Below are 18,166 nucleotides of genomic sequence, written 5' to 3'. Positions count from 1 at the left end.
GCTTTTATTTGAACAACAGAAGCACCCCTGAATTTTTACAGCATACAGGGCCAGTGTAATATTATTTTAACAGCAGCACCCCTATATTTTTACAGCATACAGGACCAGTGTGCTTTTATTTGAACAACTGCACCCCTTAATTTTTACAGCATACAGGACCAGTGTGCTTTTTTTTGAACAACAGAAGCACCCCTGAATTTTTACAGCATACAGGGCTAGTGTAATATTACTTTAACAGCAGCACCCCTATATTTTTACAGCATACAGGACCAGTGTGCTTTTATTTGAACCATTGCACCCCTGAATTTTAACAGCATATAGGGCCAGTATAATATTATTTTAACAGCAGCACCCCTATATTTTTACAGCATACAGGACCAGTATTTTTTTATTTGAACAACTGCACCACTGATATTTTTACAGCATACAGGACCAGTGTGCTTTTATTTGAACAATAGAAGCACCCCTGACTTTTTACAGCATACACGACTGGGCCAGCACCCCTGTATTTTCACAGCATACAGGACCAGTGTGCTTTTATTTTAACAACTGCACCCCTGAATTTTTACAGCATACAAGTGGACAGTGGCCAGGGGCAGCCAGGACCAGAACACCCATGTACAGCTGCAGTACCCCTAACAGCACAAAAAATACCAGTGACAGCCAGGACAGCACAGGTACACCACAGTGACAGGAGCAGCACCCCTACAGAGCACACACTGACCCCACCCAACACCACCACCCACAGAGAGACAGAGGTCTGTCTCCCTCACTCTCCAAGTCCGGAGTGAAAATGGCGGCAATGCACAGCTTTTTATATGGAATCCAAAACCCTCAAGAATCCGACAGCGGAATGATGATGTTTTGCCTCGTTCTGGTATCCAATTCTGGTGGGAAGTCCCGAGCCGGGCTTGGATACTGGCTCGGAGCGTGACGTTCGAAACGAACCCGCTCATCTCTAGTATTTGCACCCCATGCATTGCAACATGGTTTGTCCAGGTGTACAGTTACTGTACTTGCTCTTTCTTGCTTTATTCCAGAAGCAGGCCCTAAAATGTGTTTCATATTTCACTAATAGCTGTAAATTCTGTTGAATTCTACCTTATGAGGAGTCCTACCTAAATAATATTTTTTTATTATTTGCCCATAGTAATTATTTTATACTTCCTACTTTGTTCTAAGGCTGAATCTGTATTTATGTTCATTCTGGCATTGCTGAAGATAAGTGTATTTAAGGTTTGAACTTGTATTTCTTCAGAACTTTTTTTTATTCTGCTGTGGCTGCTGTTAATAAAGGAATACATTTTTTATTTTTCAACAAGCCATCATGCTCTCATGGTTTTCTTAGTACAAATCACAGCTTTATAAACCATGAGGAAACTAAAGATGAACGATTTGGATTACCTGGAATCTGAGCCTCATCCCAACTTTCCAGTTTCTGAGTTAACCCTAGCCCTGGCTCTGGTTTTCCCCCAAGGCTTGGATTCCAGTTTGATGGAAAATGTCATCCTCCTGAAGTCAGATTCTCAAGGGTTTTGGATTCTATAAATATTGTGAGATGTGGGTGGTCAAAGTTGACTGGATATTACTGAAAATGAATGTTATTGAGGCTAAAAAAAAACGTAGGAACAAAAAAGACCCACATCCTATCATTTTAGCAATTTTTTATCAATTTGTGAAAAAATACAGATCCAAAACTAAAACAAGTGAAGGGGGTTTGGCAAAATCAAAACCCAATGAAGACTTAGCACAAAACTAAATCCAGCGAAAATGGGCCAGTGTACATCTCTATAGGAACCATTTGAATTGTTGTTGTTTTTTTGTTTTTTTTTTAGAAATCCGCTGTACATGGCATGGAGAAGAATATACTAGTGGACAGAGAATCAAGTTTAGCTGCCCTTCTGGGAAAAGACCATCTGGTTCTGGTCTCACTCAGTGCTTCTACTATGGCTTTGGCCCACTGCCTGATTGTGAAGGTATAGTAATATGTTTTTAATACTTTTTAATACTCTGATCAATATAGCATGGAGGATTTGCATTAGACTAATTTACTGATTAAAATATCAATCTATTCTCTATAATAAATTTATTTTCAGGGACACATTTTCCATGATGATGCCGCAACAGTGTTAATCTTTACTGTACCTATTAAATATATACACACAAGTAAAATAAACAGTAAGGCTCACATTGGATAAAGAACCACATCTACAAGGGTTCACAACAAGAAATACATATGCAGATTTTTATGAAAAATAGGCATACAAACAGGGGCGTAACTAGAACTTTGTGGGCCCCATAGCAAAATGTTTAAGGGGACCCCCAACTCAGATCTACAGAGAGAATGGTAACAGGGACATAGATAGAGAGAGTGGCAGAAGTTACTTAGAGAGTGAGAGCAGGGACACAGAGACAGACAGTGAAAGCAGAGACAGAGATACAGATAGTGCCAGGAAAGATATAGGGATATAGATAGGCAGCAGAGGTATGGATACAGAGAGAGAGGCAGCAGGGGCATAGAGACAGAGAGAGGCAGCAGGGATGTCGGGACAGATAAAGGCAGCAGGGGCTTAGGGACGGACAGAGGCACCAGTGACATAGGGACAGATAGATAGGCAGCAGGGACATAGAGAGAGAGAGAGGCAGCAAGGGTGTAGAGACAGAGAGAGGCAGCAGGGAGTAGGGACAGAGAGGTTGCAGGGAATAGGGACATAGGCGTGCGCAGCTAATTTTATTAGGGGGTGCACCGCAGGAGGGGCGTGTCTAGCACCACCTTTTGGGCGAGTCTAGCACCACACAGGGACATGTCTAGCACTATTTTACATTCAGTAAAATCACATGACTTAATTTAATTTCTTCCTAGTTCCTAATAATAAAGTAGATATAATACACCCCAGAGAAATAAAAATGAAACAGAATGGTGTGACCACCGGCCGATACCGACTGTCCGCTACGGCATAACCCTGAGTCCTAACTGCTGCTGCAGCCTATCGCTGCTTACACTTCCCCAATCGATCTCTGACCCAGCAGCAGAACTAGAGAGTGGTGGGCCTAGGTGCATATGCACAACCCACCCCTTGCACCCCAAGCACCTGCACCCTAAATTTGAGTGGGATATTCTGAAAAGTATGGGAGACTTAGGGGGCCGAACATTTGAGTTTTAATATAACACAAGTACAGTTTAAAATATACACGTGCCATCACAGCCACATCTACCTCTTTCTATGCCATCAGGCCCCACCTCCGCAGGACCCAGCATTTGTCACACATGTCCCCATGCTCACCAGCTACTGACAGCAGTGCCCCTTATTCACATTATGCCACACGGTATGAGCCAAAGTCATATTATGCCACACGGTATGAGCCGAAATTCATATTATGCCACACGGTATGAGCCAAATTCATATTATGCCACACGGTATGACCCAAATTCATATTATGCCACACGGTATGAGCTGAAATTCATATTATGCCACACGGTATGAGCCAAATTCACATTATGCGACACGGTATGAGCCAAATTCATATTATGCCACATGGTATGAGCCAAATTCATATTATGCCACACGGTATGAGCCAAATTCATATTATGTCACACGGTATGAGCCAAATTCACATTATGCCCAGAGCTGGCCCTAATCAATTTGATGACCCTAGCACCGCCACTACAGATGTAGCCAGCCTCATTGTTGTCGCAGTGCGTACCCACGAGTATACGCATTACGGCAAGCTGCACTGAATGCTGTGTTGTGAATAGCTGCAGCCAACGTTTGCGTGAATATGCATGCGCGCATCATAATTGCACACCAGTTCTTTTAGTCTCATCCTGTACTTTTAATAACTTCTATTCTGTGCCTCAATAGTCAGGGAAGATGCACAATGCTAGACACACTCTGAGCAATGTAACAGAAAGCCTTACACAGGCAGAAAGATGACACATAATAAAGATAGCCCTAATACACACACACACGCACTGTCAAATGCACTGACACACACACTGACACAAACATTACCTTCTCTTTCCTGGCCGGGCACCATGGTATGGCTGCTGTTAGAGATCCACCTGCACCAGCAAGAGAAGGCAGGGCTGCACACAGATCGCCGGGCCCAGAGAAAGCTGGGGGTGTGGCCTAATCACGGACCCCCATGGCCATGCCCACTTTTAGAAAGACCCTCTAAATCAGCAGGAACTGCCCTGCTGGGGCCGGGAGAGGAGGCGCACGAGACTTCAGCCTGACTGAGGCATTAGTCGCGATCGGGCATACGCAGCATGTCTGGGCGCAAGGAGGCGCGCCTAGTCGAAGGGAGGCGCACAGAGCGTTTGGCGTTACCTTTGAGTGTAATACCTAAGATCATCCACCAGATGTCGCTTTTTAAAATCACCAATGCGCATACGTGTGGTCTCCATTTAAAATACAATACTGAACTACAGCGTAAGAACTACTTTACTGGTGCGTCTCATTACGCTACATTATGCTACAGTATGTCATACAGTCTATAACAGTATATACAGTACAGATGCAAATAGCACAGCATATACAGATGCAAAGGAACATGTTACAGATACAGTATGGTCTATTGATATTAGGGATATGTGAGCGTCCAAATCCCGTAGTATTAAGTATAATAGGGAGATATAAAAGCTACTCCCTAAGTTCCTGGATGCCAAAGCACTGTGTGTATAGTTTATACAGATGCAAATTAACTTGTTAAAACACTTGTGTATGCAGATGCAACTAATGTGTGAAAGGAACAATGTAGCTCATTGACTTTACAGTATGTACAATGCACGAAATGAGCGTTCCGAGTTCCCTAACAGCATAAACGAACACCAATGGGAAGGAATCGCTCTTTGCAGCACTTTTACACATGAACTTGTGAATCTTCCATGCAGTTTTGTGGGCTAGCGATGAAGGCTCCCATCTGCCATGCAAAGAGTACCGGGTTCGATTCCCAAAGTGCCAATCTTTTTTTTTGTGTGTGTGTGTGTTCCTGTGACATTCACTTTATTTTTTTTTCTGTGTAATCCATTGTAAAACATTCAAAGGAAGGGTGCACACAGGTTTCACACAAATCAGGGTAAATCTGCAGGAGCGACTCATTCGCTATCTAAAATACACAGTGGTAATGAGCACCTATTGACATACCAGTAAATATAAACTAGTGTATTCTGACACAACTAACTGTTCGAGCTACACAGTACTGTAGATTGTTGCCGTTAGAGAATCTGTGTTGTACATTACAAGCTGTTCATGCTAATTAGTACACTAATAGAACATACTGTACATACTGTACGTTACAAGCTGTTTGTGCTAATTAGTACACTAATAGAGCATACTGTACAGAGATACTAAGGACGGTGATTTGGCATCGAGGAACTTAGGGAGCAGATTTTATCTCTCTCCATTGTAATCTTTCTAAGTATAGCAGAGAGAGATAAAAGCTCCCCCTAAGTTCCTGGATGGCAAATCATCGTCCTTAGTATCTCTGTACAGTATGCTCTATTAGTGTACTAATTAGCACAAACAGCTTGTAACGTACAGTGGCAAGTTTAACCTTTCAATGTATAATGGAGAAAGATAAAAGCTCCTCCCTAAGTTCCTGGATGCCAAATCACCGTCCTTAGTATCTTTGTACAGTATTTTCTATTAGAGTACTAATTAGCACGAACAGCTAATTAGCACCCTAATAGAACATACTGTACAGCGATACTAAGTACAGGGATTTGGCATCCAGGAATTTAGGGAGGAGCGTTTATCTCTCTCCATTGTAATCTTTCTTAGTATAATGGAGAGGGATTAAAGCATCCCTCAAAGTTCCTGGATGCCAACTCATTGTCCTTAGTATCTCTGTACAGTATGTTCTATTAGTGTACTAAGTAGCAGGAACAGCTTGTAACGTACAGCAGCAAGTTTAATCTTTTGATGTATAATAGAGAGAGATAAAAGCTCCTACCTAAGTTCCTGAATGCCAAATCACTGTGTGTATAGTTTATACAGATGCAAATGAACGTGGTAAAACACTTGTGTATGCAGACGCAACTAATGTATGAAAGGAATAATGTAGCTCATTGACTTTATGGTATGTATAGTGCACTAAATGAGTGTCCGAGTTCCCTGACGACATAAGCGAACCTCAATGGGAAGGAATTGCTCTTTGCAGTACTTTTACACATAAACTTGTGAATCTTCCTTGCAGTGTTGTGGGCTAGTGATGAAGGTTTCTGCCTGCCACGCTGAGAGTCCCAGTTTTGATTCACAAAGTGCCAATGTTTTTTTTGTGTTGATAAAGCTAAATATTTATCTTATTTAAAACCCTTTAAGAGGCCTAAGAACACTGTACGCTATTGACGTATGGAGTACCGTAAGGGTATGCACGTTGCGTAGCAATCGCTTAGCCGAGGTCGAGACGCTCAAGCGTCACGTTCGCTCACGGCCAAGAGATCACAGGCAGGCACACTATTGGCTGCCGACTAACGTAATGATTTGCTATAGCGATGCGAACGCTCGAGACCACGAGGAGATCACCAGCGGCGCAGACGCTCACAATGTTAAACCTTTGTAACTATACCATAAAACAGTGTATTATGCAGTAAACCTTGGTGCAGAGATTGAGTGTAGATGCAACACCGTGTAACCTGATTAACTTAAAAGCTGTTCGAGCGTCACCGACGCTCTGAGAATACTTAACACTATAAGAAATACACAAATACCGTGCTTAGGGTCTAACGCCTAATATGAATGTTATACTTGAAAAAGAATAATACAATTACAAGTCATACACTACAATATAACATAGACTAACTAACCAGGTAACTACACATTAAATACAATACAATACTATTACGTTTTAAGGGAAAATGAAAGAAAAAGGAGAAGAGAGAGAGAGAGAGAGATATGGCCCATAATAACAAGAAAGACAATATGATTGCGGAGAAAAACTTACGCACAAAGGGGAACGATCGCATGCGCCTCTGGACATCCAGCTCCCGATTTTCAGCAATGAGAACCGTTGAAGAGTGAGCTGGATGTGATCGGCTTGTCTATTTATGCCCCACACACAATACAATTCAATGGTCCCTACAATCTCATTGTTCATTGGACACAGGAATTCCTCCTCGCATTATAACAAAAGGTCATAGGTTGATTCATACAGGTGGGCTGTGACGATTTCCAACTGCTCAGGTGGGTGGGAAACTAGGTTTCCCGCCGCATGGATAAGTAAGTGCAAATAATAGTAAATGGACATAAACTTCTTATGTCCATAACTATTCGCACGAGCGATTAATCCGCTTCAAACCAACACCGGAATATTGCTAATTAAATACTCTTCCGATGGATACTAAACACCACTGTATTACTCCTGTCTGACCCTTCGTATCAAACAAAGAGGGATTTCTCTGTCCACGAACATGCTACATTAACTAAACTTTCAGAATCTATCAAAGGGACCATAATCTACAAAATACATTATATAGTGAAAATATGTAACGTTTGAGTCGCACGCTACGAACACATGAACTCTACCGTAAATGCACATACTGCGCGCCCGCGGGTGCCCGCAACAGCGAGTATGCGCACGCACGGGAGAGCGCACGCATGCGCAGCGCGGACCTGTATGAGGTGCAAATATGGCAGTGTGCATCGTGATATTTTTCTGACTTTGACAGTCCACCCTTTGGCAGTCAACAATAACTGCCACTTCCTAAAACATTTCAAAAAGAGAAAAATATATGTCAGGGGTTAATACATTTACATGGTTGGGTAGGGGAGGAGAGGAGAAGGTAGGAAAAGGGTATGACCTAGTGAGATAGCAGAAGCGTGTGTGTATGAATCCGTGTTTGGGGGTCATGTATCATCGTGCCGTACGTGTTTTAAATCAAGCTTCGAGGCATTGCGAAGTATACATTTGAATTCCTTCTTATCCCGTGGTACGGGTCTGTGGATGGGCTGTCAAACTTTACCGAGCTCTTTTCGGCTGTGGTTGTAACAAAATGGGGAGCACATTTTAGTTGATGATACATGAATGGGGGAATATGTGATTGCTGATATCTGTGCCTGTATTCCCTATCGACTATGTGTGTAATTACCTGAAGGTTGTAGAGATGAAGAAAAGACATAATTACGGTAAATGCAGTGGTATTCTATGTCAGGTAAATGAACATTTGTCGGTTGAAGTCTTGTTCGGTGTCTGTTGAATGCAGTCTTCTTTGTGCTTTTGCCAAAAGGCGTGTGGGCAAAAAGCTTTGTCAATGTCCATAGATTTACAAAAGTGTTGGGCTAGCGTAATTTTAAAATTTCTAGGGAAACTGGGGATCTATGGCAAAGTTCATCAAATATCTGTGTATAAGGTTGTCAAAACTTCTTCTTTAATCCATCAGTTGTCTGTATACAGGATCATCAAATTCCTCGTCCAAGTGGGTCTTTTTACCTTGGAGAAAACGGAAAAACAGGTGAAAGAAACGGACCGTAGAAATCGCATTTTCATCACATCATTGTTTCTACATTTGGGTCATAAATCAAATCCATTGGAATTACAATTTCCTCACTCCTTAAACTCATCACCCTGGTACTTCGTTTGCACTTCGTTAAAGCCTGACCGCATCTAAATATCAAGCCAATCGTTATGATAACACCTAAGATACATAGGAGAAACTTCCCTACATCCACTATGACTCCTTGAGCCCATTCTCCTAAACCGGAGAACCAATTTCGCAGGTTCAACCATGACACCCAACCAGTCAGCTCATTACTCACAGCAGCAAGGGTGAAATTGTGTCTCCTGCGAAATTCCCACTTCAATTGGAGAATATCGTCCATCTTTTGGTCTATGACCTCGACCGGGTCCTCGGTACTATTTGTAATATATGTGCAACATTTCACGCCGTACTGCGTTGCCAGTGTGACACAATATCCACCTGTTACTGCTGTGAGATAATTGAGAATCATTCTATGCTGAACTAGTTCTGTTTTATAAGCTTGAAGTTCTCTTCCAGTATACCTAAACGTGTCATCATACATTTCTGTGATATTGTCTAGCAAATTTGCGAGCGCAGTTATGTATTTATAATTCAACACTCCTCTGGCGGTGCGAGTGATGTCTAACGCGATTAGAAACTGAATCCCGGTGGGTTCATGAATCATGTCAGAGGCCGGATGCTCTGTTCTTCCTATCAGGTGCCGTTTAACTACGTGCTCGTAATGGGTGTGAGTATAAGGAGCTTGGGCAACACGGTGTATATCTTTCATTTTGGCATGTGATACAGTCATTACTTCAGGCAATACTTTTCCAATATAACACAATCCTTCAGAGTTTGGGGCAAGCCACTTATACGCCTTCCTCCCGCATATGAAATATGCATCATCGGGGAGAACATATGGGACGGAGTAGGACATAACCATATTACACATCTTCCATGTGAAATCTCCTAACCCTAATTCTCCCATCTGTCTAGTACACGTATCAGCTTGTACGATATGTGCACAGTATCCTGGTGATACCTCTCCAACTCTCGTAATCCTATTTCCTAGGGTATACCTATATCGGAAAGATTTTCCTCTACTGGCTATGTGGCGTATAAGCTCTGTATCTGTCGGCATTCTATCTGCTCTATATGAAAAGATCATGGTTTGGTTACTCCATGACACTTCCCAATTTCCCGGCTTTCGGGGATTGGAAATGTTAAAACATATGAGGGATCTATCCACATGATATTGGTGGAGCTTCAAACTAGGAGGACTGGAGATATTAACCTCCTGTCCACCGGCCTCCCACCACTTAGCTCAAGTACCTCCCCTATCGTTAAAGGAAATGGTACTAGTCCTGATTTGCTATGACCTTGAGGTACTTGAGAGCATACCCAACAATCTGTTTGATTTAACACACTACCCACTAAGGAGTGATAGTCACTCAAGGGATGCCGGTCCATGTGGATATTAAAACTGGATTGGCATTTCTTGATGCATCCATCCTCAACTACATTGTCACAGAGCCTACAGATACAGTTTTCTTCAGCTAACAATCCTTCACAATTCCTTCTATGGTCAATGCTATCGGATCGTTTTCTGATACTCGCCTTTGCTTGTTGATTATGTTGTTCTCGGAAAACTACGCCTCCATCTCTGTCATCAGAACCCATTCCAGAACCTCTCTCGACCTCCATGGTACTCTCGCCGGAACAGACTGCTCTGGTCAACATCATGGTCAACAGGAAAATCCGGATCACAGTCTCTTGGGGCAAGTCCATCTTACAGGAGGAAACGAAGAAGAATGAGAAGGGGGAAAAATAATTTGAGGGAGGGGGAATGGGAAGTGGAGAAAAACAATAAAAGGGGACAGGGGATCGACAACTGCTTTTGATCTTGTGATTCTCGATGCTCAGGTGCCGCCTCAGTCCTCCTGGAACAGACACTCCAGTGATACAACTTCCTCTACCGTCTGTTCCTTATCACGGGACCTCTCTGGATCAGCAACCTTCTTACAGTGGGACGAATGAACCCAAGTCTCTCTCTCGGCAACCTTCAATGCTGTAGTGCTAGTCAATAAGACTTGGTATGGTCCTTCCCATCTGTCAATAAGGCAACCTGAGCGTAGAAAATTCCGTATCATTACATAATCCCCAGGTTCAATGTCATGACAATTACTATCTGGTAAATCAGGAATCACCAACTTCAAATTATCATTTTGATTCCTTAGCTGTTTACTCATGTTAATCAAGTACTTTACAGTCACTTCATTGTTACACTTCAAATCATCCTGAGGGTTAATCATAACATGCGGTTGTCGACCAAACAAGATTTCAAAGGGAGACAGATTAAGAGGGGACCTGGGAGTGGTTCTGATGCTGTACAGTACAATGGGTAAAGCTTCTGGCCATGTCAATCCTGTCTCTGCCATAACTTTGCTCAGTTTATTTTTAATAGTGCTGTTCACTCTTTCCACCTTCGCGCTCGCCTGTGGACGGTATGGAGTGTGCAGCTTGCTATCAATTCCCATCAACTTACACATTCCTTGAAAGACATCACCTGTAAAATGGGTACCCCTATCACTTTCAATTATTCTAGGGATACCATATCTACATACAAATTCCTGCACAATTTTCTTAGCAGTAAACATGGCGGTATTTGTGGCCGCAGGAAATGCTTCGACCCAATTTGAGAATACATCTATACAAACAAGTACATATTTCAAATTTCGACAAGGGGGTAATTGAATAAAGTCAATCTGTATTACCTGAAAAGGACCGCCTGTAGGTGGGATATGAGATGGTTCTGTTGGTATTGCCTTTCCGATATTCTTTCTCAAGCATGTAAGGCATGACATTGCTCTCTTACTTGCATGAGATAAAAATCCTGGGGCGCACCAATATGCTCTTACCAACTTGCACATCCCTTCCTTGCCCAGATGAGTCAGCCCGTGAGCTGCCTCAGCTAAACATGGGAGATATGCTCTGGGGGCCACCGGTTTACCTTGTCCATCCGTCCAGAGTCCTGAGGACTCCTGGCCATATCCCTTCGCCTTCCAGACTGCCTTTTCCTGTGTGGAACACAAATTTTGCATCTCACACAACTTCTGTGTGTTGATGGTATTAAATACCATCAGTTGTGTGGTGTCTGTCTGTCTGGGGGTCCCAGCTGCTAACTTAGCTGCTTCGTCTGCTCGGCTGTTACCAAGTGATACTGGGTCTTGGCTATATGTGTGTGCTTTACACTTGATAACAGCCACTCTGTCGGGTTCCTGTATCGCTGTTAGAAGCCTTTTGATGTGAGCTGCATGCGCTACCGGTGTACCAGCTGCCGTCATGAAATTTCTGAGGCGCCATAGGGCTCCGAAATCATGGACTACCCCGAATGCGTATCTAGAATCGGTGTAGATATTGGCTGATTTGCCCTTAGCCAATTCACATGCTCTGGTTAGGGCGACCAGTTCAGCAACCTGGGCTGAGTGAGGTGGGCCTAGCGGTTCCGCTTCTATGGTGCCTTGGTCATCTACGACTGCGTATCCAGTACACAAGTCTCCCGAGTCTGACTGTCTGTGACAACTACCGTCCGTGTAGAAAGTTAGATCTACATCTTCCAGTGGGTTGTCACTGATGTCAGGCCTTGCGGTAAAATTTTGGGTCAAATATTCCATACAATCATGTGTGTCCTCCTTTGTATTAAATTCTCCTTTCCCACCACTCTCATCCTCCACCCTTTGTGCCTGTCCAGGCACACCTGGGAGATATGTTGCAGGATTTAATGCATTGCATCTCCTTATGGTGATGTTTACGGGGGCCATTAGTGCCAATTCCCATCTTGTAAACCGCGCTGATGAGACGTGCCTGGTTTGGGCAGAATTTAGCAAGGCTGACACTGCATGTGGTGTATGAATTGTGAGGTTGTGACCTAGCACTACATCTTCGCTTTTCGTTACTAGCAATGCTATCGCAGCAACGCTTCGCAAGCATGTGGGGAGGGATCGCGCTACCGTGTCTAGCTGAGCGCTGTAGTATGCTACTGGCCTGCTGGCATCACCGTGCTTTTGGGTTAAGACGCCTGCCGCGCAACCAGCACTTTCTGTTCCGTACAGCTCAAAGGGTTTCCCATAGTCTGGCATACCTTATGCTGGTGCCTGCGTTAGGCACTGTTTAATTCTCTCAAATGCCAACTCGGACTCGTCTGTATGCGAAATCCGATCAGGTTTGTTTGAGGAGACCATCTCCTGCAAAGGTAACGCTAGAATGGAAAACCCTGGGATCCAGTTACGGCAATACCCACACATTCCTAAAAATGTTCTGATCTGTTGCTGGGTTTGTGGCACAGTCATGTCTCTAATTGCTTGAATTCTATCAGCGGTCAGGTGTCTCAGTCCTTGTGTTAGACAGTGTCCCAAATATTTTACCTTAGTTTGGCATAATTGCAACTTGTCTTTGGAAACCTTGTGTCCTGTGTCTGAAAGATGAAACAGGAGCTGTTTCGTATCCTTCAGGGATGCTTCCAATGAATCAGAACACAGTAGTAGATCATCCACGTACTGTATTAATACTGATCCACTCTCTGGTTGAAAAGACTGTAAACAATCGTGCAAAGCCTGAGAAAATATAATTGGACTGTCTATGAAACCTTGTGGTAATCGAGTCCATGTGTATTGGACTCCTCTGTATGTGAATGCAAACAAATATTGGCTGTCAGGGTGCAGAGGTACCGAAAAGAAAGCGGAGCAGAGGTCAATAACAGTGAAAAATTTCGCAGTGGGAGGGATTTGCATAAGGATGACAGCTGGATTTGGCACTACGGGGAACTGACTCTCAACTATTTTGTTAATCCCCCTTAGATCCTGCACTAGCCGGTAACCCCTCCCCCCACTCTTTTTCACAGGGAAGATGGGACTATTGGCAGTGCTGGACGTTCTTATCAGAATGCCCTGTTGTAGCAAGCGCTCTATTACTGGGTAAACTCCTAACTCCACCTCTGGCTTCAGAGGGTACTGTGGGATTTTTGGAGCTATCCTACCATCTTTTACTTGTACAACTACTGGAGCTACGTTTGCCATCAATCCAGTGTCTTGTCCGTCTTTAGTCCAAAGTGACTCTGGTATCTGGGATGTCATTTCTTCTACTTGGGATGGAGTCCTATTTGTCATAATGGTATGTGACATTAATTTTGATGGGGAGTCTAACATGTCTTGCACTTCCTGAGCGTGATTCTCAGGTATGTCCAAGAATACACCTTCAGGAGTACAATAATTGACGCACCCCATTTTGCACAATAAGTCTCTTCCCAGGAGATTAGTCGGTGCCGATGCAGCCAGCAAAAAGGAATGCTTGGTATGTAACGGCCCTACTGTAATCTCGGCTGGTTTGCTAACAGGGTAGTGCTGGACTACTCCTGTTACTCCTATGGCTGGAATTGTCTTACCAGTGGTTCTCATGCCCACTGTCGAATTTATCACTGATTTGGCCGCCCCTGTGTCTACAAGAAAGTTTAATGATTTACCAGCTACATTGATTGCAATTTCGGGTTCACTTCCAAGATTTGCAATCAATTTTACTGGCTGCAGATTCCAGGTATGGCCACACCCCTATTGGGTATGGTGACCTCCCTGAATCCCGCTGGCAGCAACTACTTGTGAAGGGGTTAAATGGGAACTGCCAGGAGTTTGCCAGTCTCTGTTCGGGGGGTATCTTTTTGTTTCCCCTGCATGTGGCTCATAACTCCGTTTCTGCGGACCCTGCTCCCAATGTCGTGTGTCGTGTCGTTGTCTAGGGGGTTGATATGAGTTTTGTGAATGTTTCACTCTACAGTCTCGTGCCATGTGTCCCTGTCTATGACATGAAAAACAAGTTACCACATTTGACTTACCCACAGGGTTTGGTGATTTATACAAAGGCTGCCTTGTGGTCAGGGCCTGTATACTTACGGCCATTAACTTATCACCTTGTGACTCCCTGTGTCGGGTGATATTCCGGTCGTGATCAATTGCGGCCTCTCTCAAAGTAGCCACCGACAGACCTCGCCAACATGGTTGCGTGGTCTGTACTCTTGTCTTTAATGTCTCTTTTAAACCATCCATTAGTACAGATACTGCTACTTCTCGATGGTTTATGTTTGTTTTAATGTCCTCTATACCTGTGTATTTTGCCATTTCTAGTAATGCCCTGTGAAAATATTCTGCAGCAGTTTCTGACTCTTTCTGTCTAATGGAGAAAATCTTGTTCCACTTAACTACCGCTGGGAAATACTCCTTTAACTGTAAACTTATTCTTTTTACGTTATCTTTGTTGTACACATCTGTAAGAGGTACATCCTGATCTAATCCACAGTCAGCTAAAAATTGAGCTGCGTCGACATTGGAGGGTAAACATGCCCTCAGCAATACCTGCCAGTCTTTGTTATTGGGCTCTAAAGTGTTCCCTAGGTCTCTGATGTATTTCTGGCTAGCAACTAAGTCTTTTCTAGGATCAGGGAATTCGGACACTATGGTTCTTAATTCCATTCGGGAAAATGGGCTGTACATGGCAATGTTCCTAACAGGTGTGATTCCTGTCGTGTCAGTTTTCCCATTTGGCACTGCTATTACCCTAACAGGATTAAGTCTACTAACATCACTCTGTGTAGGTTCTACAGCCTGTGGTGAAATGGTTTCAGCATAGTGTATGGTGCCGTACTTACCTGTAGATACGACCTCACCTATCCCTCCGCTAGGGGCTTTTGTTACTAATCTCGTGGGTGGAGCCGTGCCTACTGTTGTCTCTGCTATGGTGGCTGCTAGAGAGAGCGCTGATATTGTTGCCGATTCGTCCTCTTGATCACACTCCTGGGGAAAGTTCAAAACAGGGTACAACTTGCACGGGTTAATACTTGCATTAGTTAACTTATTAACATTTACACAGTTGCTAAGTGTTTGTTTGTTACACCCTAATGCGTCATTCTCCGCAACCAATTTCTCTCCTGATATGTATGGTGGCGGCGGGGCCGTCGCTATCAATTTCTTGATAGGATTAGATCCCGCCGCCAGAGCCAATCCTCTCTGTATTTCACCCTCCTGTTGCCATAACTGCAAATAATCATAATGTTGGATTCGTCTCTTTGTTGATTTAATGAGACATATCCTACTCCTTAAATTTTGCAACACTTCTGGGCTAAAGCTACCTACTCTTGGGAATTTCTCCCCGTCATGCACTGTCATTCTCTCCCATTCATCACATAAAACCTCTGTATGTGAACCATATTTTTCACACATTACGTACCTTGCCGACCCGACTGGTCGGTTTACTGAATCAACCCGAACCGAGGTTGATCGCCCCCTTCCTGAACAATTGGCCCCCATAACTTGCAGGCGTTGCTTTCACCACCTCTGACCTTCAATCAGGGTCTTCAGCGAACCCTTACAAAAACCAAAATGTTCACGATAGGCTGACGGTGGCGGTTTACCGAGTACCCCACTCACTCGCCCACGCCGACCAATACGACCCACACACTGCCTTAGCGCTGGCGTACTCGACCCAGGGCCCCTATGAACCTCTATTTACTGGAACATGTGAGGGATATCCGCAGAACACTTACTCTTTCCAGTAACTATTGGTTGTTGGACAATTCCTGAGTGACCAGCGAACTTCCCTTCAAAAAAATAAAAAATTACACAAATCACATCAGAGTGTACAAATAGTTTTACGACCGGGTTCGTACACAAATGGTACTGGTCAGACTAACTAATGTACACAATTACGTGCGGTACAATCGTTCAGCACATAAGCAACTAATCTTATGTACTGAGCGACCAGTGGAATCGAAAATTTCGGCTGCGAATTCCTTCAGCCAGAGCTTTATTGGCCTATATGGGTTTTGCACCAACCCCCTGGGTTGTGCCCTTTTCTCTTATTTATGGCAGACTTCTTAGTCTGCTGTACCTGGACCTCCTGGTCTGTAGTATGACCTCCTGGTCTACTATACTCTACTGCTCAAATTTTATATTTCTCTAACGTCCTAGTGGATGCTGGGGACTCCGTCAGGACCATGGGGAATAGCGGCTCCGCAGGAGACAGGGCACATCTAAAGAAAGCTTTTAGGATCACATGGTGTGTACTGGCTCCTCCCCCTATGACCCTCCTCCAAGCCTCAGTTAGGTTTTTGTGCCCGTCCGAGCAGGGTGCAATCTAGGTGGCTCTCCTAAAGAGCTGCTTAGAAAAAGTTTTTTTAGGTTTTAAATCTCAGTGAGTCCTGCTGGCAACAGGCTCACTGCATCGAGGGACTTAGGGGAGAGATTTTCAACTCACCTGCGTGCAGGATGGATTGGAGTCTTAGGCTACTGGACATAGCTTCAGAGGGAGTCGGAACACAGGTCATCCTGGGGTTCGTCCCGGAGCCGCGCCGCCGACCCCCCTTACAGATGCTGAAGATCGGAGGTCCGGAAACAGGCGGCAGAAGACTCTTCAGTCTTCATGAAGGTAGCGCACAGCACGGCAGCTGTGCGCCATTGTTGCTACACACTTCTCACTGACCAGTCACGGAGGGTGCAGGGCGCTGCTGGGGGCGCCCTGGGCAGCAATATTAAATACCTTTAGTGGCAAAGAATACATCACATATAGCCATTAAGGCTATATGTATGTATTTAACCCAGGCCAGATTTCTCAAAACCCGGGAGAAAAGCCTGCCGAAAAGGGGGCGGAGCTTATTCTCCTCAGCACTCAGCGCCATTTTCCTGCTCAGCTCCGCTGTGAGGAAGGCTACCAGGACTCTCCCCTGCACTGCACTACAGAAACAGGGTAACAAAGAGAAGGGGGGCATAAATTGGCGATATTTATATATTAAAAGCGCTTATAACAAAAACAACACCTTTTAGGGTTGTTTATATACATTTATAGCGCTTTTGGTGTGTGCTGGCAAACTCTCCCTCAGTCTCCCCAAAGGGCTAAGGGGGTCCTGTCTTCGATTAGAGCATTCCCTGTGTGGCTGCTGTGTGTCGGTACGTGTGTGTCGACATGTATGAGGACGATGTTGGTGTGGAGGCAGAGCAATTGCCAGTAATGGTGATGTCACCCCCTAGGGAGTCGACACCGGAATGGATGGCTTTAGTTATGGAATTACGTGATAATGTTAGTACATTACAAAAGTCAGTAGACGAAATGAGACGGCCGGAAAACCAGTCAGTACCGGCTCAGGCGTCTCAGACACCGTCAGGGGCTGTAAAACGTCCCTTACCTCAGTCAGTCGACACGGGTACCGACACAGATGAATCTAGTGTCGACGGTGAAGAAACAAACGTATTTTCCAACAGGGCCACACGTTATATGATCACGGCAATGAAGGAGGCTTTGCAGATCTCTGATACTGCTGGTACCTCAAAAAGGGGTATTATGTGGGGGGTGAAAAAACTACCTGTAGCTTTTCCAGAATCAGAGGAATTGAATGACGTGTGTGATGAAGCGTGGGTTAACCCAGATAGAAAACTGCTAATTTCTAAGAAGTTATTGGCATTATACCCTTTCCCACCAGAGGTTAGGACGCGCTGGGAAACACCCCCTAGGGTGGATAAGGCGCTCACACGTTTATCAAAGCAAGTGGCGTTGCCGTCTCCTGATACGGCCGCCCTCAAGGATCCAGCGGATAGGAGGCTGGAAACTACCCTGAAAAGTATATACACTCATACTGGTGTTATACTGCGACCGGCAATAGCCTCAGCCTGG

General features: G+C 44.3%; 1 protein-coding gene across 1 annotated transcript in view; it reads left to right on the top strand.

Moving 5' to 3' along the window:
- LOC134957936 (complement factor H-related protein 4-like) overlaps window positions 1-18,166 on the top strand; it is a 717,700-nt gene that overhangs the window by 326,945 nt on the left and 372,589 nt on the right. The window contains exon 11 of the mRNA XM_063940187.1: window positions 1,836-1,976. Coding sequence (XP_063796257.1) covers window positions 1,836-1,976 — 141 coding nt within the window. The remainder of the gene's footprint in view (window positions 1-1,835; window positions 1,977-18,166) is intronic.

This window comes from Pseudophryne corroboree, chromosome 9 (assembly GCF_028390025.1).
Source record: "Pseudophryne corroboree isolate aPseCor3 chromosome 9, aPseCor3.hap2, whole genome shotgun sequence".
Taxonomy (NCBI): domain Eukaryota; kingdom Metazoa; phylum Chordata; class Amphibia; order Anura; family Myobatrachidae; genus Pseudophryne; species Pseudophryne corroboree.
The sequence above is the reverse complement of the archived record's forward strand: the minus strand, read 5'-3'. Positions and strand labels throughout refer to the sequence as shown.